Here is a 27,783-nt window from a genome sequence, read left to right on the forward strand (position 1 = left end):
TTATCTCCAGCTTAGCTCTAGTGGAACTCTCCACATACGAGTATATGTATGTTAATATTTTCCCCTCAATCGCCTTTCAATTATCTGCAGCCTGAATATGTATCAGAAAGTATTTACTTGGGGGCCGCATAGTTCGTACGTAGGTATATAAGAAGAATGCACTGCACATAGGAAGCGACTCGAAATAGTTCTCCTTGAGGTGCAAACAAACAATTTTGGCAGCTAAAAATACATACCCACGAGACACTGTATCTCAATCAGTTATGTTATGTTATGTTATGCCCGACCCGCTGTAAATCACTTCAAGATAAATTAATATTGTAATTTCCGCAGGCATTTCCCAATTGGAGCGTCTAAGCATGCCTCATCTGTGCTATAAAAAATCATCGGGGCCAAGAATATAAACGCAGAATTCCGAATTCTCAACGCCATTGACCAACATTCGGCTGCAGACGGCTTCACAGTGAAAATGTAAAAATGTAAAAACGTAAAAACGATGTGCAGATGAAAAATGAATAACAAAAACGGAGGACAACATAGGCCATAAATTTCAATCAAAAAGTCTGCTCGCAGCAATTAAATTGCGCAATTTGTTCATCGCTTCTTTTTTTATGTATGTTCACGGGCTGGGGCTGGGCTGGGCTGCATTTGGAAATGGAATTCTCTGGCTGAAAGATTGAGTAAAAATTTGGATTTACGAGGGGGCGCTGAATAGCCAACCAGCTGGGAAAAGCATATTCAAAAATGACGAGTTATTATTATTCACACCAAAAAGTTCACACTCCGTCGGTGCATTCTCACTTTTGCTCAACTTTTCAGCTGCATATTTAATATTATCTATGCATGTGTGTATATATTGCTGTGCTCTCAGGTAGGCATTGAACGATCCACAATTGCATAATGACTTTGGCAATTGCCGCATTTGCATATCAAACATTTCAGTGGGCGTCTCATTTGGTATTTAGTGTTTGTGTGTCTCTGTGTGTGTTGTGGGTTGTATGCGCTTCGTGTTTTCGGTTTCGTTGTCGTTGTCTTTTTTTTTTTTTTCGCTTTTCATTTACGCACTGCCCCCGAATCGTACACCGTGGGGCATTCGGACTCCAAAACATGACACACAACATTGTAACACTGACACCAAATAAATTTCTGCCACAAACATTTGGCATTGCTGCTGCTGCGGCTGCGGCTGCTGCTGCTGCTGCGGCTGTGGCTTAGTTTAAATTTAGTTGGTGCTACAAGGCAAGACGCTAAATTTGCTTACTGCTGCCTGAGACTCAGTGGCTCCGGAACGAGACTATGTGCTGTGTATTGGTGGCAGTGTGGCAGGGCGGCAGGGAGCATAGCAGAAGCTACGAAAGTAGCACAAAGTTTTTGTGCGCTTTTTGAACTGCTCGCTCGTACAGTGCAACTTCTATAACTCGAACTTCCGCAAGAAAACATTATATTTTAGGCCACGTTAAACTGAAGAGGAATTCGTTCGGTGGATAATATAGTCCTAAAGGAGTTCAGTTGGCTACTCAAATAAGGGGATCCAGAGTTTAGCAGCTCCTATTTAAAGTTATAATAAAAGCCAAAGCCATTCTTGCAAAACTATTTCCTATTGGATGAGTTAGATTCGCTATGATTTCTCTGCCATATGGTGGTTCCAGCCTAGAGAAGTTCCACTGTATATCCTCTATGGCCTGTGACACACTTCGACTGGGGTGGACACCTTGTCGGAGACGCAATATTCGTGCGGGTATCACGATGGGGGCCAAGTTAATGTGTACTTGCCGTTACTCAAAGGGAACACAACACACACACTCTGTGCCCGTCCTCTGTTGGGCTCTCCTAACAAAGTTCCATCCAAACACGAACTCAATCATCGCAGCAATCCACTGGATTTCCATGGCACGATGATATCTGCACTCCTGCGGACAGGCGGACAGGCGGACAGGCGGTGGCTCCGTCGAATGTATGTCATAATTTGCCTTATAGTTCCCTCGTTCGTTGGTTCCTTGGTTCGCTTGTTTGTTTGTTTGTTTGTTTGTTTGTTGAGCCCGCCTGTTGTTGCCTTGTTTACGTTGGGAATTTGCATGCCGCTGATTGAGGTGGCAGAGTCTCCGTTTCAGCCATAACAACAAGTTTGCCCTGCCGGCATCGAATGTTTGACCCATTTTTCTTCATGCCACCACACACCCCACCACAGCCTATCCCAGCCCATCCCACCCAGTGCGGGTACCCAGGCAACCAAGTGAAACAGGAACTCCATTTTGTTTTGAGCCAAGCAGAAGGATACACTTTGAAAAACAAAAACAAAAACCTATGGCCTCTAAATTAGGAAAATTAAAAAAAAAAACCGATAGAAAAAAAAAGAAAATTAAAAGGAAAACTTTTCCCGTTTGATTCTGGATTTAGGCGCGCTGCTCTGCTCTCAAACTTTTTAACTATTTTTCGAGTGTAGAGGCCGTCAACAACTGCAACTGGGTCAACTACCAGAGACCCGCCTGGGGTTAGAGGGCAGCGCGCCGCCACCCTAAATGAGATTTTTGCTAAAGCTGAGCTGCTGCTGCCGTCAAGTGGACAAACTTTGATTAATCCCTCGCCCTGGGGGGTACTTGATCTTCTCCCATTTTTCGCAACAGAATCCCCGTCACGTACTCAATTAGCTCAATGAGGCAGGCCAGGCCAGGCCAGGCCCCAACTAAATGCAAATGGAAAACTAATAGAAGCGGGCCTACTACACACACAAGACATTGTATATTTGCACCATTAGCATAAGGGAGGCCCACCAGCAGCTAGCAGCTGACAGCTTCCCATCCCAGCCCATCCGTGGAGCAACTTTGACCGGTCCGGAGGCCAGAACCGGCCAGCAATTTCGTCATTGGCCGAAACGGATGGTCAATAAACCTGGAAAGAGCAGCAGCGGCAGAGCCCAGCAACAAGACCTAAATTGCTGCCAAGTCGAGTCATTGTCTCAGAGCTATTTATTTATTTTGCTTTTTTTGTTCCCGAGTTTCTTGACCGATTCAGAAACGGCACACGGCAACTGGCAACTGGCAGCCGGCATATATATTTTTGGATCTATGACGAAATCGTATTCCGTATTCGTGCCTCTTCCTCTGTGTGCCTGTCTACGCTTTTTTACGCTTTTTCTAACGTTCCCTCATAGCTTGAATTAAATTAAATCTGACACGCATTTCGGTCTCGAGTTTTATTTCACTTATTCCATTTAATGGGTTTTCCTTTAACCAATTTCCATCGTCTTGCACTCGTATGGTTTCTGTTTTTATTGTCGGCAACTCGGTCGGTCGGAGTTTCGTTGTGGATTCCGCTTTGGGTATGGGGGAGAATCCCCAAGAAGATTGGATTCAAATTACAATTTTTAGGCTTCGCTGGATGCCGACGCAACACCAAAAAAAATAGGAACAAAAACGCACAGACAGACAGAGAGAGAGAGAGAGAGACTCGATGAAAGAGAGAGAGAGAGAGAGAATAAGTTCGTTTGCCTCAGGTTCGGCTTTGCCGGGAGTCGCATCCACCACCGCACCGCAGTTTGTTGACCTTCATCAAAATCTGGCGAGACACAGATACACACACACAGACACAGGCGCAGGATCACCTGTTGCTGCAGCTGTTGGGAGCAGAGCGAGAGAGCAATACGTTGAACCCTTGAGCGTGAAAGGCAGAAAAGCAAAGGCAAAGGCAACCCCTGCCTGGATCTGGGTCTGACATTCCTTTACACAAAACTTGAATGGGAATGCAAATGATTCAATAATGCTCGCAGGTACGAGCCGAGCAGTATGAATATATATCGCACTCAAGGCCCCACTGCAATCGGATTATTCGGCTCACAAATTGTTACATAATTTCATAATCAACAAAGCAAAACAGCAAAAACAGAAAGAGAATCCGCAGAAGGCGGACAAGGCGGACAAGGAGAGCGCGCGACAAGTGCCCCCGAGACTGCAATCCAATCGAAATTCCAGGCGATTTAAAAAGCGTGCGATTGAAAACGCACCCAGCGAGTGAGAGAGAGAGAGAGAAAGAGAGAAGAGGGCAAACAATAATATGTAAATGCGTTTGTTCCCCTGCCGAAATGAACCAAAAATCGAAAACAGAACACACAGACACACAGTCCCGTATGGCGGGACGGGATCAACGGCTCGGCTCGGCTCATTCCCCGAAAGTTGAATAACCCAAATGGGCGTATAAACAAAAAGCGGAGAAGAGACGAGGCGAAAGAGCACCAAAAATACAGAACAGAAACAGAAACAGAGAATGAAAACGCGGCACGACCAGAGCACGGGCATGGGCACTCGGGAAGCGTCAGATACGATACGGGGACCAATAACTGGGAAACGGGAACGGGACTTGGGGGAGAGGAAGAGCCAGAGCCTGACAGTTGGGTGTTTTATTCGTATAAATCTACGGCTTATTATGCATTATTTGGATTCCCCCGAGCGACACTCACATCGACAGCAACAACAGTCATAAAATTATAACGGAGATAGGCGCCGCATCGGGGACAGGAATGACCATGAGTAATATGGAATTCATTGGAAGATGATCAAGGCCTCGCTTGCCCACGCTTAATCAGGCTCCAAGTCAAAGCTGATAAAAACTTTGGCTCATTGGGTGACTAAGCCCAGGGTTAACGAGTTACAAACGCTACAAATCAAATATTAAATCCATATTCGATCTTAACTTGCGAACTAATTTAAAGAAATCTTCAACTTTGCGCTTCTCTTGTCCGTTTTAGTTGAGTGATGGCATTTCCTGATGGCAGGCTATGAGTCTGTCGTAACCGGAAATCGATCCTGGGTAACTGGGGAAACTAAATGATATCAGAGCTTCAGGGATTGGCACTAATATCAAAGAAGTTTCGAATTTCACAGCTCCCTCGGCTAGCTACATATATTGAATATATCCAGTTGCATTTCCTATGTAGATAAACTACATTCCACCAGCCCCTCCCCGCACTCGCTTTATGTGTATTCTGGCTGCTTGCATACAAAAGAGAAAGCAGTCGTCCTTGTCGTTCTCCCTTCATGTCATTCATGTCTCAATACGGATCTGGCAATTTATGCGAGAGTTTCCTGTTTCAATTAAATTTTATTATTGTCGATAAAATTTTACGAGGCTTCATTGTAGCACACAACAGCACAGAGAAATTGTCAAGCAAATGCCAATGGAATTTCGTTGGTCTTCTCCGCTTTTTGTTTGGCTTGGCGCTTGCCATTTTCTATGCGTACTTACGCAGATAACATTTTTGAGGGAAAACTTCTTAGACACATACCTAAAAAGAGAACAGAAAAAGAAGGAGAAACTGTTATGGCAAGTGCTTAAGGAATTTTGCATTGATTCAATTAATATCTAAACAGTACGACGTCATCGTTATCCCGGGACACGAGCACCACGCGAATGGGGGAAACAACCCCTCGCAGTGTGAGTCAAACAAACGGTGATTCGAATGAGTGTGCTATATTTACGCTGTGACGTTGTACGCAGTGTTTATGCCCCATTTCAACGCCTACACCAACGCCCAGAAAAGCCTACGCGCCCACGCCTCAACAACCCCCCAGCGCCAGAATCAGCTAATATAAACGCACAGGGTGGCCAGGCTGGCCGGGTTCGTTCGTTTGCCAAATAATCGGCACATAAATAGGGGACTGCAATGAGAATTGCACGAGGCAGACAGACGACCCAGAAGACGACGGAGAACACACAAATAAAACAGGGCCAAATGTTGCTGCCCCCCTTTTTTTTTTGCCACTTTCCGCTCTGGATTTCCCAGCGAATTGAAAGTGTAAGAGGCGGCTTAGTGATAAGCAGTCCATACAACCATCAAAAATGCTACGTAAGCAGACAAACAACCAAACACAAACGCACACGCACACACACAGTTACACTTCCAGTTTGTCTGTCTGTCTGTCATTACGTATACGCAGTGAGCGATGATGACGACAGAAATTGCGTAGCAGATGCCAATGAAACGGAAGCATTGTCAGTGGCCAGGGGCGGCGGAGTACTCGGAGAGCAGCCCAGCCCAGAACCAACATTAGAGCCAGTCAACCCCTTTGAGCGGGGGCGCCTCTGCAGACGCCCCTTGGAATTTATATGGCCGAAAGAAGTATGCCAGAGACTCGAACCCAAAGGCAAAAGCAAAAGGCAAATTTGATTGTTATGTGAGGCGAGGTGAAAACCGTTAAAGCCCGAACACGGCGCATTTGTCTGTAGGGGGCCGGCTGGAGTAGCGGTACGGCCGTGCGTTGGGTGGCTGTGACTGCCACAAAGGCCGCCTCTATTTGGGTTGTTTTGCATGCTGCACGAAGCTCATTCAAGTTAATTTAATCGCGTAATTTACGCATGATTGGCATCGAAAATGCGTGAAGATATCGGTGACTCCAAAAGCTTTTTTTTTGTTTCGGTTTCGTTTCGCTCGTTTCTTTCGGTGTAGCTTTCGAAATGTAAATATACGAAAATAGCGCGCGAGTGTGTGTGCGGGGTGGGCTGTTACAGAAGGGGGGGGGGAGCTGGTGAGTGGTGAGTGGTGGAGGAGGAGGCGGGCGATGACGTCGTCTATGCGCCTACGCGCCCAAAGGGAAAACCAAAAAGAAGAAGCCTCCAAATAAACAACAAAAAAACAACACACAAAAATCGAAAGCACAAACGCACACACACACACACACAAACAAAGACACACAGAATGAGCGAGCATAGGGCCAGCATAACATAACGGTGTGAAAACAAAATGGCGACCATATTGCGTTGTAGTTTTTTCGGAGCTTGGGAGGCTGCCATTTTGTTTTTGGCGCCATCCATCCTCCCGCTCGCTGCCTACCGCACGGTAGCATATGCGTACGATGACTCTCTCTCTCTCTCCCTCCCTCATTCTCTTTTTTTGTGGCTGGGGGAAAATTTTTGGCGGTTTTGGCGGTCCAGCCGGCGGCCGGTGGCTAACAGACTGGCTAACTGACAGACAGATTGTACTGGTATGAATGAATGAGTGAATGAGAGTCTGGGCAACTGGCAGACGCCTGCATTCGAAATGCGGTAGAAAGTGGTCGCAGCCAACAGCGCTAGAAAGTGTGAAGTTTTCGAGTTTGTTTTGTTTACTGGCCGCTTACATTTTAATGGGGGTTTATCTTGGGATTTGCACTAAGATGGAAATCATTGAAAGCTTTTGTATGAAATACGAGTGCATGCAGAACACACTCGTTTTAAAGCAAACTTTAATACATTTTTCTTTATTTTAATTATCCCCGAAACAACTTTTCTCATTAGTTTGTCAAACAATCCCCCACCCCAAAACAGTCCTCGTCTTCGCCTTGAGCTCAATTGACACCTCCGGCAGCCAGCAGAGCCATTCGGCTGTGATAAGCCATACGACAGGCGATAAGCGTATAAGATTTACAATCGCCTTGCGTTTCAGGGATTTTCCAGATTTGATTGCACTCGTTCGAGTGGCTGTGCCTGTGCCTGTCTGCCACTTGAGCGGCTGTTGATTCCCCACGGGTGCCAGTTGCCACTGTCAATTGCACATCAGAGTTGCCGTTGCCGTTGCCTCACACTGCCAACAAATTTGTCGAAATCAAGTCTGCCACAAGCCGCACACACACACATATACACCTTGCAACCATTTTGAGAAAGCAGCGAAAAGTTAGTCCCACCTCAAGCTAAATTCAATTTGGGTGCTGTGCTGCAACTGTTGCAAAGCATCAGCTCCATTGGAATGCATCCCCCCACTTATCAGTTGGGGCTCTATTTTTGGGGAGGGGGGCTGGAATACGAGTTTATGTATATTTTTCTATGTTGGGTAGGTAGCCCTGGTGGGGGGTAGGGTGGGGTGGGGTGGGGTAGGTAAACCAAAGAGCAAGATAGAGCGTTGAAACATTTTAATTTGATTAAATTTCATGTGACCCAAATACCGGAAACAGTTATTCTCCATGACGCCCTAGACGCATGCCACCGAAGCAAACACCCCTCCGCAGCCCACAAAAAACACACACACACACACACTACCCCCCAGGAAGAGTGACAATGGCCTCGCATTAGAGAAGGAAAAGGGAGCTAAAGCAAAAGCAGAAGCAAAGAAGCAAATGAGCGCAAAACAAAATCAAAAATGTTATAAAAGAGGGAATGGCCAAGGGTGAAGGGTGAGGGGTGAGACTGGCATACTGGCAAGGGAAACGAAACCCATGATAGGGCGGGGAAGTGGAGTGGGCGGAGAGTTCTATGTGCAGAACTGGTGACGTTGACGTCTTCTTTTATTTTATCCGTTTTTCGGCTGCCACATGAAAAGCAATTTTCATGCGTGGCTTCTTCTTTGTTTCCAGCCCATGTGTTTACATGGGTGTCTGTGTGTGTGTGCGTGTGTGGTGTGGGGGTTATCTGTGTGAGTGCTGCTGCGTATTTCCGCTCAGGCCACAGAATCGAAGCCGCGTACTGAGCACCGAAGAACCCATCCCATCCCAGCCCAGCCCAGCCCAAAACTCAAGCCGAACCGAACCCAAGACCCAGACCCAAAACCCAAGACCCAGAGCCGGTTTTTCTTCAAAGTAAAAAAGAAAAACACAAAAACTCTCTCGCTCGCACGCACGCACACACGCACACTCCTGCATGCATGCACGCACACAGGCAGAGACAGGCACGGACACGCACACGCACATTCAGACAGGCACAATCATGTTGAGCGTGCGTAAAGTGCGTAACTGTTGTTGTTGCTGTTGTTGCTGTCGGAAACGGGTTTTACGGGGACAACTTCTTGGCCTCCGCCTTCGCTTCGGCCTTAGGTCTGCTCTTCTCTCTCCTTCTCCATCTCCCTCTCCAGCACTCGCTCTGAATCTGTCTCTCTTGCTGGTCTGCCGCCATCTCTGTCGCACATGCTGGCGGCTGGTGTGTACAGCTGTTTTCTGTTTATCTCGCACTTTCCGCTTCTTCTTTACATTCGTATTTTTGTTTACGTTCTGTGGCACGCACACGAGACGGACACGGACACGCACACTCCGCCGCGACGGCCCGGCCCGGCCCGGCCCCACGCACCACGCACCCCGCTGACTATGCCGGGTCGTGGGTCTCTTGTATCTTTGTATCTACATATCTGTAAGTTTGCCTGTCCTCATCCAGCTGTGTGGCTGTGCATCTGTGTGCGTGTGCGATTGTATCATTGGCTTGGGAGTTTGGCTTCACTTTGTCTTGCATTTTATAATATGTACATTCTCTCTCTCAGTCTCTTTCACCCCACCTCAGCTTCTGCTTCCATTCGGGAAAATCCCCATTGCTCCCGGCCTTACTTAATCAACGACACAAAAAAAAGAGCTCAACTTTATCGCTTTCACTTTTAAATTAAGTCATAATAAAAACCCAAAAAGATTCCATAAAGCAAAAAAGGCAAACAAAAAATAACTTAACCCACTTTCGTGTGAATAAAACCGAAAATAAATACAATCAAATAATGCGCAAATTGTTGAAGATCAATAATTAAATCTCTCTCTGTCCCCCCATTGTGAATGAAGCTGGCCCTTGGCGTTGTACCAGCGGCAATCAAAATTTTACATTATATTTACACAATTATACATATGTATATATGTACATGCATATGCAAACAGTACATATGTATGTACATATATTTGCAATATTTGTCAGATTTTATTTTATCTGGGGAAAAATCCAATTATTGGTTTAATTTTTGACATCTAGCAAAACGTTCTCCCTAGTCAAATAGAATTATGCAAAACTGGATAGAGATTTGTGGCTTTTGGTTTTTGGCTTCTATTTGGAAATTATTCAATTTTTCCTGTTTCAATATGAAACACTTGAGATTGAGTTTTGTTTTTTCGTTTATTTTCTACTTTTGTGTGTTTGTGTTTTTGTCTGTCTTCGAGCGTTAATCAAAAACCCCATTTCAAATTGACCCACATACCAAGGTGGCATGTACCCAAAACGCCAAGCTCACACACAAACACTCACCAGCCAGCCAGCCAGCCAGCCAGCAATCAGGTGTGCACCGTGTCCAGCTCTCTGTGTGTGTGTGTGTGTGAGTATCTGGTTGTGGAGCTTATGCCGAAATGCCGCTTGAAACAGCAAAAACCGAGATACAAACAAAAAGGCGCTTTGAAATCAAAACTCAAACTCAAACGAAACCGAAACAAGCTGCATGCATTTTTTTGAAAGTCGTTTCGATTTGGGCTTCTTGTCTGTTGGGCTCTTGGGCTCTGGTCTTGGGTCTTACCTTCAGCGCTAAGGTTCGGTTCGGAGTTCGGAGTGGCTGCTTGGCTGGTGGGTGAGAGCAGCTGGCTCCCTTTCGATTAGGGGCGGCACTTTATGAGTCAGAAGCCAAAACCAGTCTTTTGATGGACAGAGAAATTAATGCTATGACATTTGATGAAGAGCGGAGCACTTAAACATAAACATTCCTTGTGCTGGAAACCCAACACCCAAGTCGGAGAATCCGAAACAAGTCGTTCAACCTGCGCACAGCACAGCACACCCCTCGCAAAAAGGTCACTGAAGCAGCCTGACCGATTTCAGAGGAGACCCCAACCCCAGGAAGGCTAAATGTTTTATGACAATTTTCGACTCGGCTCTGTGTCTCCTCCTTCAGTTTATGGGTTCCAATTAGAGTGAACATTTTTTTGGTAGCATTGCCAAAAGATGGACTTTCTTCGCTACCTGAATGGGATCTATGAGTGCTCGGCAAGGTCGATTAGTCATGAGAGTGCAGCAGCACGATCCCATCGAATGCCCAGACTCAAACTCAGATCCCAGGTCCACGTTGACAAGACCCCAGGACGCAGGCAATGGCCCGGACCTCGAGTGACCTGCTAGGCAGTCGGACGGACATTGGACGTCATTTTTTAGCCTGTTTCAAACACACACAAAACCAACAAAACAACAACAAAAAGCAGCACGCAGGAAAACAAGCAAACGAAAAAATGGATGGGATGTTTTTGCCGGTATCATAAAACCATAGCAATGCAGATGGGGAGAGCGAAAGAGAGAGAGAGAGAGAGCGATAGTTAATGCTAGAAAGAGTGCAAACGAGAACGGAAGAGACAGATAGAGTAGAGAGGATAGTGGATGGTGGATAGTGGATATTATACCCATACCCATACCCTAACCCCATAGCCAGGCAGGCAGGTCGTTAGCCGCTCTGATACCGAGACCTGGACGAACAGCGGGGAGTAAACGAAACCAGACTCAGGCCAAAAGGGACAGGCACAGACAGGAATGAAGGGACACTGAACATGGCCTCGAAAACGTTTTGCCAAATGCCTCGTAAATGACCTGATTGAAGGGACAATGATATCGGGCCCATAGCCTAGGCCCCGATGGACAGAACTACATAAACGATAATGTAGTTCCGCCAAACAAGGGCTCTGATAAATGAACGCAACGCAGATAAATATATTCAGAGCTAATGGATTTATAAAAGTCGAAAATGATTTCGTTTGGTGTGGAAAGTAGCCAATTATCTGCTCACAACTTTCAGCCAGCATCTTCCTCAACAGAAAACGATTTATTTGGATCACTTGTGGCAGCTACGAAATGAACTTCCACCGAGCAAAACAATCACTGCCACTGTCATTGCCGTTCACCTGGTCAAAATGCACTCTCTGCTTGGCCCCCAAAATGGGTCGCAGCCTGAAAAGTGAGAGGCCAAAACAAACACACACAGACACGTTAATTAATTGCCAAAACCGATGAAAGTAAAAAGCCAAAGAGAGAATTTGGGCTAACCCAGAAAGCAGAAAGCTGCTGCCCAAAAAAAAAAGGCAGAGCAGAGAGGAGAGGAGAGGAGAAGAGAAGTTGCGTGTGCGGTAAAAAATCACGGAGCCATGTCAATTTCAATGTCATTAAAATGAATTTCTTTTTAAATGCAGAAGCCGGGTAAGCTGGTAGCCGAGAGGAAACTACATACAAATTACTGGCCCGGCCTGGCCTGGCCCGACTCGGCCCTGACAATGCGGAAGTGCGGGGAGCAAGCAAATCGCATACTGCTACTCGTCTTGAGGGGCCGGCCACAGAGACCAGACCAGGGCAGACCAGGGCAGACCTGACAAATGATCCCCGACATTTTGGCTGGCATTCGAGCTTAATTCTTGTGCCATGCGCCATGCGCCCTCCATTAAATGGACCTGCAAATTACATGCTGCCCCCCCCGCCTTGGGAGGAGTGGAGCGTAGTCCTGCTGGACATTTGATTCATGGCCCGACAATTATACGTCATTGTAATTGAAATGCGAATGGAAATGGAAATGGTAATGGGACTAAAGATGGCGATGTGTATGGGTATGGATGGGGATGGAAATGCGTGCAACAAGTTTCTCGTTGCTGGAATAACCTTAGAATTAATTGCCTCACGTTTACGAAGCAAACAAAAAAATACAAAAAAAAAAACTCCCCAACTGGTTTCCCCCTTCCCTATGTCTGTGTGTGAGTGTGTGTATTTGTATCTAAACAAAAGGCCAATTGTTCAAGTTGAACCGAAAAACAAATTTCGGTTTTTGTCGAATTGGAGCCCATACAGCCCATACAGACACGACACGCACACACGTGACAATCACATGCCAGCGAGGACAAACTATTGATAGATGTAACAAATTTCCCCCCTCCTCCCACCCCTCTCTAGCTCTCTTTCAATTACAAAACCCGCCGCACAACAACAAAATTTCAACCAATTGTTGATTGCCTTACAACGAAACGAAACGGAGCGCTTCTTCTCACTTTTCCAGTTATTTTCGAATTTGGTGGCTAGTGATGAGGTCATAGAGGAGACACAGGAGTGGGGGAAGGGGGCTGCCTGTAAGCTCCATGGAATGTGCCCAACTCGCTTTACATTTCCATAGCTAATTATGCCAAAAGATTTGAGGCTCTTTCAAGTCGGATTTGGTCGTAAAAGCAAACAAAACTAGCAGATAGAGTGTTAGATACAAAGATACAATACACATTTTCAGCATTTCCATTTTGGGCAACACATCAGACCTGATCCAGCCGCAGTATCGCAGTATCTGTATCTGTATCTTGCGGGTCGTACAATGGGCTGACATCGAGCTGGAGACAAGCCCACACATCTGGCAGAGAGCTAGCTGGAGCTAGCTGACAAATTTATTGACTCGCCGCACGGAAAAGCTGCGCGCAGTTGACTTGGCATTGAAGTTCGTTCGAACTATCCGAACGTGTATCTCTATCTGTAGCTGTATCTGTAACTGGCGTGTGTATCTTTGCGTTTTTGTTTCTTGGTTCGTAGAATGCAGCAATTACAAATGTTTTAAGCGATTATTAGTTGAGAGAGGAACACACACAGCAGAAACTGCAAGGGAAAGCAGAAGGCGCACAAAAAGAATGCAATGGCAACCAGATGGGATCGAAGGGAGCAGAAACACAGATGGTGAGTGAGAAGAGAGGAGAGCACAGCTTGATGCCGGTAAGAGCTACATAGCTATCCCCCTGCCTCTCTCTCTCTCACTGTCTATCTCTCTGGAGCGCAGTCAGCCGGCAAACCGCTTGCGTTTTTGGCCTGGCCTCAGTCTCAATGTATCTCAAAGATGCATGTGTTTCGCTCATGTATCTAACTATCTTTGCCATCTATATTCAGCCGGCTACACCCATACACACAGTTGCATCTGTATCTGTAGCTGTAGCTGTCTCTGTATCTGCATCTGTGACTGTATGTCCGACTTATGACGCAATACAAAAAGTTCATCTGATCTTGCTGCTCTCTTTCTACTAGTATGCCGATGTGTTCTCTCTCTCTCCCTCCCTCTCCCTCTCTCTCTCTCTCTCTTTAGATGTGATTGTTAGGGCGCGGCAGCAGCCCCGCACGGGGAATTAATCTATATAATTAAGTATCTGCTAAGCGTACACATCTCCATTTAGCCCTGAAATTGTGGCGTATTTCCCCCTTGTATTTGATTTCCCCTTTATACATTTTTTTTTTACTAGTTTGTGTATTTGCCTCAATTTTTATCTCACGTTTTCGGTTTGTGCTCGCTCGTCTAACAAATTCTTTCACGCAGCCAAATTCTAAACAAATTTTCATTACGACATCATCATCATCATCCACATAGTCGTAGTTGTATTTCGTATTCGTCGTCGTCATTGGGAGCAGAAACGATCTGATCTGACGATTTGAAATTCGTTTGGTTTGCATTCGCATTCGGTTCGAATCGGTTCTGTTCGGTTCGGTTCGCATATGGGACTCGATTTTACGAGTATAAAAATGCCCACAAAACGATGTTTCCTACGCGTTTATTTATTATTAATTTTTGTTCGATATACTTCTTCATTTTGTTTACGGATCAGTTCAACGATTCGAGTGACGTAATGGGATGGGGCCATTCCCTGTATCTGTATCTGTATCTGATCTGTCGATGTGAATGTGAATGTGAATGTGGGGGCAAGAAGGATTATGTGGAACCAGAAGCTAGACAGCACATTAACTGAGAATGTTGCTCAGAGCTAATTAGATTTTGTGGTAAGCTCCTACCCACCTACCCACCCACCCCCCTTCCCCACCCCTCCTTCAAGGAGCATCTAAATGTATCGATATGTGTGTGAGTGTGTTGTGTGTCGCGGGTATATCCAAGAAGGCCAACCCAGAGAGTAACCCAATTACGTGCCAAAAAGCAGAATGCGACCCTCGACAAGCATTTTTTCGAGCTGTTTTTCTTTTTTTTTTTTTGTTTCGTCGTGCCACATAGAACGTGATTGCACATAGAATCCATGTACCCCGCACCACCGCACCACTTATGTACTTATGTATCTATGTTCTGGGGCCGCTGCATGCTGTACATATATGCTCTGAATATGCCTCTGCCTGTACATAGATACAGCATAGATACATACTGTATGCTGCACGCCCCAGTCATGTTGGGGTTGGGAGATGGGGCGGCTGTAGTGTGGCACAGCCAACCTTGACATACTTTGGCGTCGCACAATGATGACAGAGCTGCCTCTGCTCTGCCTCGGCCTCGGCCAGCTGCACATGCAGTGGCACCCACCCACACACCTACACCCGACTCACCTCATTTCCAACTGTGGTTATCTTGACAAGCACCTCGTCCTTGCTGGCATCGTGCGCCACCACATCGCCGCTCTGCTCGCGGCCGTTGTAGGTGAGAAAGACCCGCTGGCCGGGCTGCAGCTGTATGCCCATAATCGAGCGGAAGCCGGGTCCAATAAGATCCGATTCGCGGAACTCCTTAATCATGGCGTTCCGGCGCAGAGCCTGCGCCGGACTGATGTGCACGTTGGCGACCCGGCGGGTCTCTACGATGACCGATGCGTCCGGAGGGGACGATGATGACGATGACGATGACGAAGACGCGGATGCTGTTGACGGGGCAGCGTGCTGCAGCGGAAGTTGCTGAGTTTTAAAATCGAAACGGACGAGATAGCGCGTGTCCGCGTTCAGCTGTGGCTCCCCGGGGGCCAGGAAGGTGGGCGGCGGCGGCGGCGGTGACAGCGGTGCCAGAGCCTTGCCCGACATGGCCATATACGTCGGCGGCGTCTTCACATCGACGATGACGCCCGAATACAAGAGTCCCTCGGGACCCGGGGCGCACACCTTGGTGCCAATGATTGAGCGTTTGGCCAAACGGCGACCGGTGGACATTTTTGTACGTTGTGTTGGGGGCGATTTCACTCTCAAAAATCTCAATTTTACGGGATATTACCCGCCTTATGGTTTTTGCCTTTTTTTTTATTAACTTTTATTCAAATCCGCTGGGACCTGAGCTGCTTTGTTGCTGTTTCTTCAAACTCAGTGCCAGATTTTAGCTTTGCTAACTCGCCACATTTTCCACGCGCGGGACACACTTTTTCCTTGCAGGTATTGCACTCGATCTCGACTGTAATTTGCACTTTTCCCGTTTCGTTTCCCTGCTTCAAACACTTTTTCACGCTCACTTCTGATGTGGACTCTATTTTAATCACTTTTCTTTGCTTGCACTTTCCTGGTCTCTGTTGGAGTTTCTTTTGAATGGTGGTTTATATGGGTGCTGGTGGGGGGTGGTGGGGGTGGAGAGGGACTTAAGTCTGTGAGATGTTTTTGGTCAGTTTGTAAACTTGGAGCTGGCTGAGGCCCGGCAATTTCTTGATCACGTTCTTGTGGTACAGCTCCAGGGAGAAGGTGACGCGTTGATTCAGGCGCTGGTTACTCTGCAGGCGTCGCAGCGCGGGCAGCAGCGTGGAGGATGACAGTGACAGTGACTGCGACTGGGTCGGGAGTGGATGCAGTGCATCAATCGGGGCACTCAGTTTCACATGCTCGTCGTCGCTGGGCGTCTGAATGGCGTGGCAGTTGCGTTTGTGCCTGAGCATAATCCAATTTTGGCCGCTTTGTACGTCAGTTTGGTTGGCTAACACGGGGGGGGACGCTCAATCAGTCAATCTGTTGAAGAGGGAAATGATTCGGGGGGGGGGGGGCTCACATATAACTGCTGGAATTTTGGCTTTCGGCTTGAAGCTTTTGCCTCACACTTTTTCGTAGATTTTTCTTTTGTTTGATGCTGCCTTGCCTGCTTATTACTGCTTTGCTTTCGCGCTGCTTTCGCTGCCGGTCGTTTCACTTTTTCTCAGAGTTTTTCTCTCACACACAGAGACTGATTTCGATGCAGAGACAGAGACACCCACACAGACGACACTCGCCAGAGAGCAATATGGATGCACTTCTCGCGGGGGGCTGCTGCTGCTGCACTGCACTGATTTGTTGTGCTGTGTTTTGCTGTGTTTTTTTATTGTGGCGACTCTTGGACTCTTTGACTTTTCGACTCGGCGATTGATTGCTGGAAAACAGCAAGACAAACACTCTCACACACACACGCACGCACACAGGGCAGGGAGACTGTGTTCCGCGACTGTTTTTGTTTTGTTTTGTTTTATACTGTTTTATGGCTTTTGTTGAATATATATCTTTGTGAGGGGAGTGGAGTGGGATGTTATTGTTTGGCGTACACGACAAAAATGAATTCTCGCAAGCGCTTATCGTCTGCACCCGAGAGTTTGGTTTTGATGACTGACGCGAACGAGCGAGCTAACCGAACGGCGAGTTACAGTTACTCACACACACACACACACACAGATACTTCTGTCTCTCTTGCGCTCTGCCAGTCGTCTCTGTGTGTGCGCTCTCTCTCTCTCTCTCTCTGTCTCTGTCTCCCTCTCTGTTATGTACAAACGTATCTGTATCTATCGGATCTACCTGCTTGGAAAAGCAAAACAACATACGTATACATAATTTTTGGAGCGTGTGTGCGCGTGTGTGTGTGTGTGAGGCGAGCATAAAACTGTTAGAAATGCATTGGTGCCGCCGCCGTTAACAGCAGCACAAACGAATAATCGACGCGCTGTAATCATATGAAAGGGAAACAGGCCCAGTAAGGATTTTCCATATCCATCATCATTTTCCTGGATACGGATACTGGATTTCCCACTTAAAATAACCCCTATACATACACACATACACACATATGTACATATATGTATGTATATGCATGAGGTTTTTGCCAACGCGACGCATTTAGCTGGAGCGAACGCTTATCAGCAGGCAGCGACCTCTGCTGGCTATCATACGTATCCGTATCTATGACGCCATCGTCAGGAGGTATTCGTACACCAGCACCAGCGACGACGTCGTGGATAGCACAAAAAAAAAATATACTACGCAGTAAAAAAAAAAACTCAGACACTTGTCAACAGAGCCCCGCATAACTGTCCGTGTAGCTGTGTGTGCCTGCTTTGGTGGCGTGTGTGTGCGTGCGTTTCGCTCTGTATTATCAATAACAGAGCGCAGAGAAGAGAATATCAAACAGCGAACAGAGTGGAATGCCGAGCAACAAACAGCTGTTGAGCAAAACAAACGAGAGAGAGAGAGCTAAACATGTTCATACAGCCCGACTCTCACAGTCTCTTCTGCCCTTCAGCTACAAATTTGTTTAAACTCTTTTTAACAATCTAATCAACCAAATATTTATTACAGTTTCGGCACAAGGGATCTGGTGGGGACACAAAATAGCAGTTTGTTAAAATATAATCATTATGATAGTTTAGTTTAGCATCCAGTTACCCCTCCTGTCCACCTCACCACCTTTCTGTTTCATATGCCAAGCGATGTTATTGTGGGGAGCAATGTTCAAGCCGGCCGGTTTTCTGTTCTGCAACGTCACAGAATTTAACAGTTAAAGAGAGCGCCGCCTTTGAGTGTTTGGCTCTCTCACACTCTCTCTCTCTCTCGCTCTCTTTCTTGGCGAAGCTCACAGCTGTTAATGCTTTGAAATTCATTCGATTTTGTTTACATCGCTCGGGATACCATGCTGTTGCTGTTGCTGTTGTTATCCGTATTCGTGGTATTTTTGGGGGCCGCGTTGCTGCTGCCCCTTGCTGCTATGTTGCACGAGTATATACGCTATGCTGGCTGTTGTGCGGCGTTGTTGTTGCCTTTGGAATGACCTCTGTAGGCATACATACATATGTACATTCATATGTATTCGAAACGATTTTGTTGTTAGGGCCAGGGCAGGGATGGGGGCTTTTCCATTCCGCTGGGGCGTGGGGTGGAGGCGTAAATAAACTCGCACACACACACACACTGCCACACTTCTGCAACTTCAATCAACTGCCATCAGCCCAACATCCATAGATTTGCGTAGTTGTTATTGTTGGCAGTGTTGCCCTTATCTCTGATTTCGAGTTTCGGGGTGGATTTGAGGGATTTTCATGCCCACCAGCATTATGAGACGTAATTTTTGGGAAAATTCGCTGCGTATATTGTTTGATCTTGGATGGGGGTCAAAATCCTAGATTTTCAGGATGGAGAGCAAAAGGATGGAAATGATATTAAATAAAATACCAACAGTAAAAGTACGGAGTATAGTATCCGCAGCTTGATCTGGGAATGCTTCAAGGAAACCAAACCCTATAGGAAACCTGTGGTGGCACACACGCACATGCACGCACACACGCGGGGCAGGCAGCGAGTGGCGGCCAAGTGCAAAGATGAACTATCTGACAAATTCAATTAATCATTTCTCTGGTGAAGCAACAACAACTCCAATGGAATGGAATCAACAGAGCGTTGCCAGAGCTACAACAAATACGCAGTTACGAAAAGCAGCATCGCATCGCATCGCTCAAGTGAATATGAATGTGAATGTGAATGTAAATGTGAATGCAATCCGTGAATCCGTGAAACGCAAAAGGCAAAACCAAAACAAAGCATCGGCATTAGATGCAGAGCGAGAGAGGGAGCTGGAGATACCAGAGGACACAGATACAGCAAAGCAAATGCTCACACACAGATGCACAAACATACATATGCATACACATTGACACATTACCCAAACTGGAAAATAGGTCAACCAGTTGAGAGCGCAAGAGAGTCGCTTGCATAGCAAAGAGAGTGTGTTATGAGAGAGCGATAAGAGCTGTAAAGCAGTGTTGTAACGTAACAGCGTGTAAGAGAGAGAGCGGTGGGAGCGCGCACTGTAAACAATTAGAACGGGAATGGTTCTGTTAGCAAACAGCATAGCGGCGTGGCCTCAATTTTTGCGTTACAGATTTTATTCGACTGGAAGGTGGGTGGGGTGTTGTGGGGGTTGGTTGGGTGGCCATTGGCACCCAACAAAGTTCTGAGCAGCCGAGCAGCTGTTGCACTTGATATAAGGTCTCTCCCTCTCCCTCTCTCTCTCTCTCTCTGTCTCCTTCTCTCTGTACCGCTTTGTACCCTTTGGCCCTCAAGAGCGGGTAATTTTATTGGAATTTTATGAAAATTAAACCGGATTTTTGGGATTTCTTAGTCTTAACGTAAAGTCGTAATGAGACACAGCATCTTGTTATTATATCCGCTGCATTTCAGCGCTGGCCGCTGTCATTTCGTATTTTCATTTCGAATTCTCTCCTTTATCATTAACGTATGCTTACAGATCTGCATGTGTGTGGTGTGTGTGTGTGTGTGTGCTGTGATTGGATTGCCTTCGAAACCGGATTTCGAAAATATGTATGTCATTCCGTTCCATTCATTACGCTTTTGGGGTGGGGGGTGGGGTAGGGTAGGGTAGAGCTACGGTACACGTTGTAGGCCCCACAATGGATGGGCTTTGTTGAAAAGAAATCAACTTGAAATTGCCTCGATCGGTCCAAGATGATGGACCAGAGATGACGTAGAGAAAGTGCAAGTTTCATGCAAATCCAAAAACTCGATAAATCGGATATATGTATGTATGTAATACCTGCGATTCTACTCGCACTTTTGCACTCTTAAATACGAGTATTCTTTGCCTTAATCTTTGGGGTTTTATTTCATCCCCATCCCCATCCCCATACCCACCTGAGCTAAGGCTAATTAGAACCGCCTCGCATGGGGGGATGTACCCCCCACCGATGTCCAGGCACCACCACCTGTCAAGCTGGGCAAATTTGCCACCATGACGGGGCACTTGACGAACGTGTCCATGGACATGAGCATGAGCATGAGCTTGGACATGGACATGGATGTTGATGTGGACATGCCACCGACACTGCGTCGAGATGTCCATCAAAAGCTGTCAGTTGCCAGCAAACAAACACACCGAACTCCGAACAGAACACAAAACGCAAATCGCAGATGGCGGAAAATGAAAATCGCCCTTGACTGCCACTCCATACACATTCAGACATCTTTGACTCTGACTTCAACTCCTACACCCACTCCCACTCCATGACATTTAGAGTTGCGTGTTTGGATCATTAGAATGTTTACCTGTTCGCTGTTTGTTAGTGTATCTTCTGTTTGACATCCAGCAGTTGGTCGGGGGTAGCGTGGGGTAGGGTAGGCATCCGAGGAGTATGATATGGAAAATCAAGTTACCAACGGCCAACGGCCAACGGCCAACAGGGTCGTCGTGTGTGATTGATGTGAACATGTCAGCACATACATATGTATGTACATATGGACCTGTGTATGGGGGGTTGTGGATGTGGCTGTGGATGTGGAGGCTATGTCAGCAGGAAGCATAAATTGTAGATTACAGATTATTACAAGACTCACAATCAGTTGCAGATACAAATTTATGTCATGTGCAGGCTGGACATGTGACTGACAAAAAAAAAAGCGCTCGTCCAGAGTCAGAGTTTTGACAACCGGTTCCAGCACCTCTAGCCTACATGGCTGGGGTCAAGGCGGATGGCGGATGGCGGATAGCCACCTGACAGCAACTTTCCTTGGACGGCTGGATTTCACCAATGGACAATTCAATTGAATTGCCATTCCATTCCATGCTCGGACGGCTGGGAGCTGTAGGCTGGAGATCGACGCTGGGATTGGGACTGGCACTGGGAATGTGCGTGCTCTTGTGGATGATGCGTTCGTCCAGGGTTTGCTCTTGAAGCACCAGCTTTAACGATGATTCAAAACATAACGTAACATAAGACGAAAACATAACATAACATAACATAACGTAACATAACATAAGGCGAAAACATAACATAACATAACAAAACATAACATAAGGCGAAAACATATCTAACAGGCCAAAAAAAAGTCGGCAAAAAGGAAGAAGAAGACAAACACAAGTCAAGTTTGAAACCAACTGTGGTGGTGTTAAACTCGGCTAAATATTTATTATTTGGTGGCGGCCAGCTTGTGTCAGATACCACTAATGCTGTACAAAGGCTGACTGGTATCAAACCTTAATAAAGTATGAAAATTATTAAAGTAACGTACCAACTCTAACGTGCCAACGTTAGAGCCACTGCGTAACCGAGAGAATGAATTGATTTAACTCCGCTATTTCTCGCACACATCAACACATAAACTTGCTTTTATTTAATACTTGTAATTATTAAAAGAACTATACTATAGACTGCATTAAAAGGAAAAGGCAAATTAGTTCAAAATAGAAGATAGGAGGGATATGATGGAGAGAATACTTTGACGGAATTAATTTTATGAGTGATGTGTGGAGAGCTTCGGCCAATTAATTTAATTTAATTAAATGCATTTGAGAAACTTCATCAGTTGCAATAGTCTAGACGATAAATGTAGATACAAAATCCGAACAGCATAGCTACTATAAAGTATAGAAAGTGCCAAATATTCCACATGCTCGCAGTTTCATTTTCGTTGACCTCATCTCGCAACTGGATTGGTAAGGGGCGGGGAATTTCAGAGTCTCCATAAATGCAATCCAGAGTAACATTCCTGCCCTAATTTTCAAATAAATAAATCATTATTAATGCCAAGACATTTTTTCTCCCATTAAATACCGTGTCGTAAATCCTCTTCACCATTGGAGTGCTCGGCCTGCACCTGATTGGGTTGCCTTTGACTATTGCCTGGGTGTTAACCAGGCCTATAATACTGTCAATATCGGTGAGATTATTGTTGCTAATGTCAATGAGGTCTACTTTTACGGCATATCTGGGCAAGTCTGTTAGCTGGTTTCCGCTGAGGTTTATGCTTTCCAGACCAAGCATTGATCCGAAGTTCCATTGGGAGAGCATTTCAATGTTGTTATTGGACAGATCGAGGTGCTTCAAGTGCTGGAAACCGGTGTCATTGAGCAAGTATGGGACTTCCTTCAAACTATTGCCAGAGAGATTCAGGGATTTGGGTTTCAAGGCTGCCAAACATTCAAAGTCCAGGCTGGGTTGATTGGAGCAGTCCGCAGAGGCATGTCCATCGATATCGATCGAGACTCGTATGGAGCATCCACATTTTGTAGTCGATTCGGGACATTTAAGATATTTTGCTTCCACAGGGGCCAGAAAAGCAGTAAATGCTAATAAAAGCATAATTGTCATCCTAAGGGAAAAAAAGAAGTGCAATATATAATGTATATATGTATTGGCAAAATTGTTATAGCTACATTTATAACTATTGGTTTGATAGTTTGGCTTGTTATCAACTGCAAGAGAATAAACACTTTACAAAAATTGATAAAGGTGGAAACTAAGAAACTATTTTTTTTTCTAATCCAAGAGTTTCTAATCAGTCGTGAAAGTGCACATCAGGTACTAACCAGCTCGCTTTAAACCTTGTGTATAGCTATACATATGTATATCGGCTAATGATAATATTACACATATTGACCGTGCTCTCTGTTAGAACTACATATATTCGACGGTATATAAACATAAAATAAATAAAATAAAATAAGTGAAAACTGACAAATTAAATTTCTATCGATCTCATTGATAAAGAATTCCAGCGCACTGCAGTGGTAAAGAATTTGCCGAACAACAGCGAATGCGTAAGCAAATTGCGGCTGCAACAAGGTGCAAGAAGCTACATCCGGTTCGAGAAGTTTCCCAGTCGTCGATCGATGACGTACCATGAGTCGACTGGGATAATACTCATAATGTAATCTGTGCCAATCTTGTGGTCACAATTATGTGTTGCACCTGCACGATGCACACGGCTGGTGGGGTGCTGGGGAGGCAACGATGACAGACATAATTTGAATTTGTGAATTTGCCTTACTAAGACATAACAGAACATAAATCAGTTACACTTATTTGCTCACATTTTAACTATCAACATTTTAATTCTCAGCTCTTTTGAAACCTTGTTTATTTCTTTATAAATATTAATTAAATTTGTTTGTTTTTTTTTTTTCAGCCAGTGTTATCAAATTTAGTGATGTTATCGTTATCGATGTTTTGGCCAGGGTTGCTTCCAGGCACGGTTGCTATGAGTTAAGCTTTCCCAGTATATATCGTATACCAGTATGGCGATCGTTATTATCAAACGCAAACATTAAAGGTATTCTTTAGTTAATATAATTTGAAAAAGAGAAAATTGTAGCGAAACAAAACGAACATAAAGACTCGTGCACATACCAGTTTGTAAGCCATGCGCTTAAATATCAATAAAAAAGTGTTTATCGGAACGATGCAAATACTCAGAAGTAAGGGTCGTTCCCAAACTTTGTGCTGGTTGCAGTTCCCTTTGCCGCTCAAGCCCATTTTTCACCAATACGTCCAGTTATGCAGCCTGTTTATTATTGTGTCCGCCAGGGTACTTTACTTGCCCTCCTCTACTATAAGACAAAGTAGACAAATTGAGCAGTAATTTTGTTCCATTTTAGTGAATAAATACGAAATTAATTTGTATTTTGTATTATTTGTATTTTGAGCTTATTTGATTTGACCCAAGATCGGGATCAGACGAGTGTGAATTTGCGCTATCAGTTTCGCGACAGTTTATGACTGAAGCTTAGCTTCAGTTGCATTGACTTATTAATTTACTTAAAGCGGACTTATCAGTAGACTTATATGTACATTTTATTTGCATATATATGTACATATTGCATATTGTATGTACATATATAGTATGTATACTTATTATTGTGCGATATGGATGTACATTTTTTGATATTTTTAAAGCTGAGTCTGAGTAGAGTGGGATGAAATGACTGTGCAGTCGTTGGGGGCATTGGGGGCATCGCAAGTAGGAAACCGAAAACTCTGCAGCACATCAGATCTTATTTAATTTCTTAACAGAAATTTGGGAGTGGCAAGCCAAAGAACCGTTCTGAAAGCCCGTTTCGATGCCTCATTCCAGCTGCCGAACCCAAAAAGTCCTGAAAAGCTGGTAAGTAGATGAAGTAATTGCCAATGATTGCATATATTGTGTGTTAATTAACAGCCAGTTGAAAATTAAGAGACAGCAAACTAATTATAATTATTATGCACAGAGCTAGAGCAAGCAGATCTGATCCTGATCCAGGATGCAAGTCCTGCTGAGGTATATTCGGGGCGGTCGAATAAAGCTCCTGGACGTGTATGAATTTCCACCCTCGCTCTGCGTGTTACTATCCCTCTCTCTCTCTGGGATTTTCTGGGCACTGGCTCAACCAGAGTAAGATTCGTACTTCAAAAAAAAGTTCAGCACCCCAAAAACAATTAAAACTGAAAGATTTATTCATCATATCGGTTTCATTTCATAACTAATGCGACAACCATTAGTCTTATTCTGTTGAGCTAATGCACACCATAAAAAAGAAAAATATTACAGCAACATACACACTGTCCCACCTCCATTTAAAACCATTTATTTCCTCTCGGCACTGTGTTGGCAGTGGCATTGTCTCATTGGAGTACTCCAAAACGCACTCAAGAGTTACATTCTTTCCCTAGAATTGCGAAATATATCTTCTTAATTGAAATGCAAGACAATCAGTTAAGTGGCGTCACAAACCGTTTCATAAATCAACTTCACAATCGGAGTGTGGCAACTGCACCTGATTGGGTTGCCTTTGACTATTGCCTGGGTGTTAACCAGGCCTATAATACTGTCTACTTTCACGGCATATCTGGGCAAGTCTGTTAGCTGAGGTTTATGCTTTCCAGACCAAGCATTGATCCGAAGTTCCATTGGGAGATGGAATTTTTTTTTCTAATCCAAGAGTTTCTAATCAGTCGTGAAAGTGCACATCAGGTACTAACCAGCTCGCTTTAAACCTTGTGTATAGCTACACATATATCGGCTAATGATAATATTACACATATTGACCGTGCTCTCTGTTAGAACTACATATATTCGACGGTATATAAACATAAAATAAATAAAATAAAATAAGTGAAAACTGACAAATTAAATTTCTATCGATCAAGTAGGAAACCGAAAACTCTGCAGCACATCAGATCTTAATTTATTTCTTCTTTCTTAGAAATTTAAGAGTGCCAAGCCAAAGAACCGTTCTGAAAGCCCGTTTCGATGCCTCATTCCAGCTGCCGAACCCAAAAAGCCCTGAAAAGCTGGTAAGTAGATGAATTAGTTGGAATGAAACCTTAAAAAAGTATGAAAAATATTAAAGTAACGTACCAACGTACTGCCAATGAATTGATTTAACTCCGCTATTTCTCGCACACATCAACTTTTATTTAATACTTGTAATTATTAAAAGAACTATATATCTATAGACTGCATAAAAAGGAAAAGGCAAATTAGTTCAAAATAGAAGATAGGAGGGATATGATGGAGAGAATACTTTGACGGAATTAATTTGATGAGTGATGTGTGGAGAGCTTCGGCCAATTAATTTAATTTAATTCAATTAAATGCATTTGAGAAACTTCATCAGTTGCAATAGTCTATGACGATAAATGTAGATACAAAATCCGAACAGCATAGCTACTATAAAGTATAGAAAGTGCCAAATATTCCACATGCTCGCAGTTTCATTTTCGTTGACCTCATCTCGCAACTGGATTGGTAAGGGGCGGGGAATTTCAGAGTCTCCATAAATGCAATCCAGAGTAACATTCCTGCCCTAATTTTCAAATAAATAAATCATTATTAATGCCAAGACATTTTTTCTCCCATTAAATACCGTGTCGTAAATCCTCTTCACCATTGGAGTGCTCGGCCTGCACCTGATTGGGTTGCCTTTGACTATTGCCTGGGTGTTAACCAGGCCTATAATACTGTCAATATCGGTGAGTTTATTGTTGCTAACATCAATGAGGTCTACTTTTACGGCATATCTCGGTAAGTCTGTTAGCTGGTTTCCGCTGAGGTTTATGCTTTCCAGACCAAGCATTGATCCGAAGTTCCATTGGGAGAGCATTTCAATGTTGTTATTGGACAGATCGAGGTGCTTCAAGTGCTGGAAACCGGTGTCATTGAGCAAGTATGGGACTTCCTTCAAACTATTGCCAGAGAGATTCAGGGCTTTGGGTTTCAAGGCTGCCAAACATTCAAAGTCCAGGCTGGGTTGATTGGAGCAGTCCGCAGTCACATAGCCATCGTCTAGAATCGGGCACTTACACTTCGAACTGAACTGGTCAGGATTACAACATCCTCTTGCCAGAAATGCAATGTAAAATGCGATAGTCTGAAATGAACATTTTTGGAAATGAATTGACTCAAGGAACAATCAGACGTTATCTCTAAAAGACTCCATTATTCAGGTACGCATTACTGTCATAGCCAAGATCTGATCAACCTGAACAATAATATATTACTTACATCTCCACTCACTATTGGGGATCGAGGTCCACCAACGCTTGAGGTCGCACTCTCATGGAAGCCTTTGCCACTCTAGAGCTACAACTTCTCAACACCGGATCAGAGCACACCTTCTCCCGAGCTGGGTTGGGATCTATCATCGACCTTACCTTCTGCAGCACCGCTCTCTTTGGGAGAACAGCGTGGGGACTCAGCAGCGCATACACGGCTAGTGACCACAACGCTATCATCTGCAGCATCGAGGCCCACCCACAAGGGACAGCTCTCCAACCAAGGACGACCTTCAATGCCAGAACCCTCAGGCCGGATATCTTCTTGTCAGAGCTGAGCATTCCCGAGGCCCCGGGAACCGCAGAGGACTGCGCAACGAACCTTATCGGCGCATTGACAACGGCATGTAGGGCAAGCACAAGGCAGCAAAGAAGCCACTCTCGCCACCGCGAGCCGGTCTTTTGGTGGAGCATGGAGATTTCCGAGGCTCGCACCGAATGCATTCGTGCTAGAAGACGCCAAACTCGCGCGAGGGGATCCCAAGCCTTCCCATTGATGTCCCAGGAGTACGCAGCGAAACGCCGTGATCTTAAAAGGCTTATCAGAGGAAGCAAGAGGAATTGCTTCCTTGAGCTGTGTGACTCAGCGGAGAACGACCCCTGGGGCCTCGCCTACAAGGTGATAGTCAAGAAGCTTAACGCGGTGAAGCCCCTTACCACGGCTGACCCCGTTAAAATGAAAACCATCGTCGAAAGCCTCTTCCCTACCGTCGACCCAGCTGTCAGCCCGTCGCGAACTCCTTATCGCCACATCGGATGGAGCGACATAACGGCGAGCGAAATCCTGGAAATCGCTGGAGCA

General features: G+C 45.2%; 3 protein-coding genes and 1 long non-coding RNA gene across 7 annotated transcripts in view; 1 reads left to right on the forward strand and 3 right to left on the reverse strand.

The window, feature by feature from the left end:
* The window catches only part of LOC111072526 (G-box-binding factor), a 128,679-nt gene extending 113,068 nt beyond the window's left edge, over positions 1–15,611 (reverse strand). For both annotated transcript variants that reach the window (XM_041591578.1, XM_022364497.2), the window contains exon 1: positions 15,007–15,611. In XM_041591578.1, the coding sequence (XP_041447512.1) occupies positions 15,007–15,597 (591 nt within the window). In that variant the 5' untranslated portion in view covers positions 15,598–15,611. The remainder of the gene's footprint in view (positions 1–15,006) is intronic.
* A 402-nt stretch (positions 15,612–16,013) lies between these two features.
* On the reverse strand, positions 16,014–16,304 carry LOC121403810. Its single transcript, XM_041591581.1, has one exon. It carries the CDS (start codon positions 16,302–16,304, stop codon positions 16,014–16,016), a length of 291 nt encoding a protein of 96 aa, XP_041447515.1.
* Positions 16,305–21,744: 5,440 nt separating this feature from the next.
* LOC111076514 (leucine-rich repeat neuronal protein 3-like) lies at positions 21,745–24,168 on the reverse strand. Of its 2 annotated transcripts, XM_022370370.2 has the most exons (4): positions 23,799–24,168; positions 23,483–23,726; positions 22,224–22,761; positions 21,745–22,163 (listed from the first exon to the last, which is right to left on the reverse strand). In XM_022370370.2, the coding sequence occupies exons 2-4, from the start codon at positions 23,497–23,499 to the stop codon at positions 21,972–21,974; spliced, it is 747 nt and encodes a 248-aa protein (XP_022226062.2). In that variant the 5' UTR covers positions 23,500–23,726; positions 23,799–24,168; the 3' UTR covers positions 21,745–21,971. The 2 variants fall into 2 exon arrangements, with proteins under 2 accessions (XP_022226062.2, XP_041447536.1); XM_041591602.1 differs by lacking the exon at positions 23,483–23,726 and having other exon boundaries at positions 21,746–22,163.
* Positions 24,169–25,644: 1,476 nt separating this feature from the next.
* LOC111072759 lies at positions 25,645–27,298 on the forward strand. Of its 2 annotated transcripts, none has more exons than XR_005967469.1 (3): positions 25,645–26,399; positions 26,457–26,873; positions 26,958–27,298. It is a non-coding gene; the product is annotated as an uncharacterized LOC111072759 (long non-coding RNA). The 2 variants fall into 2 exon arrangements; XR_005967468.1 differs by having other exon boundaries at positions 26,457–26,593; positions 26,649–27,298.
* The last annotated feature ends 485 nt before the right edge of the window (positions 27,299–27,783 follow it).

This window comes from Drosophila obscura, unplaced genomic scaffold (assembly GCF_018151105.1).
Source record: "Drosophila obscura isolate BZ-5 IFL unplaced genomic scaffold, ASM1815110v1 contig_150, whole genome shotgun sequence".
Classification (NCBI taxonomy): Eukaryota; Metazoa; Arthropoda; class Insecta; order Diptera; family Drosophilidae; genus Drosophila; species Drosophila obscura.

Bases quoted from the DNA above. Each gene is read 5' to 3' on its own strand.
- LOC121403810 (XM_041591581.1), bottom strand. From the start codon at position 16,304: ATGCTCAGGCACAAACGCAACTGCCACGCCATTCAGACGCCCAGCGAC.
- LOC111076514 (XM_022370370.2), bottom strand. The intron at 22,164-22,223 runs GTATTTAATGGG...TTTGAAAATTAG, and splicing joins TGAAGAGGATTTACGACACG to GGCAGGAATGTTACTCTGGA.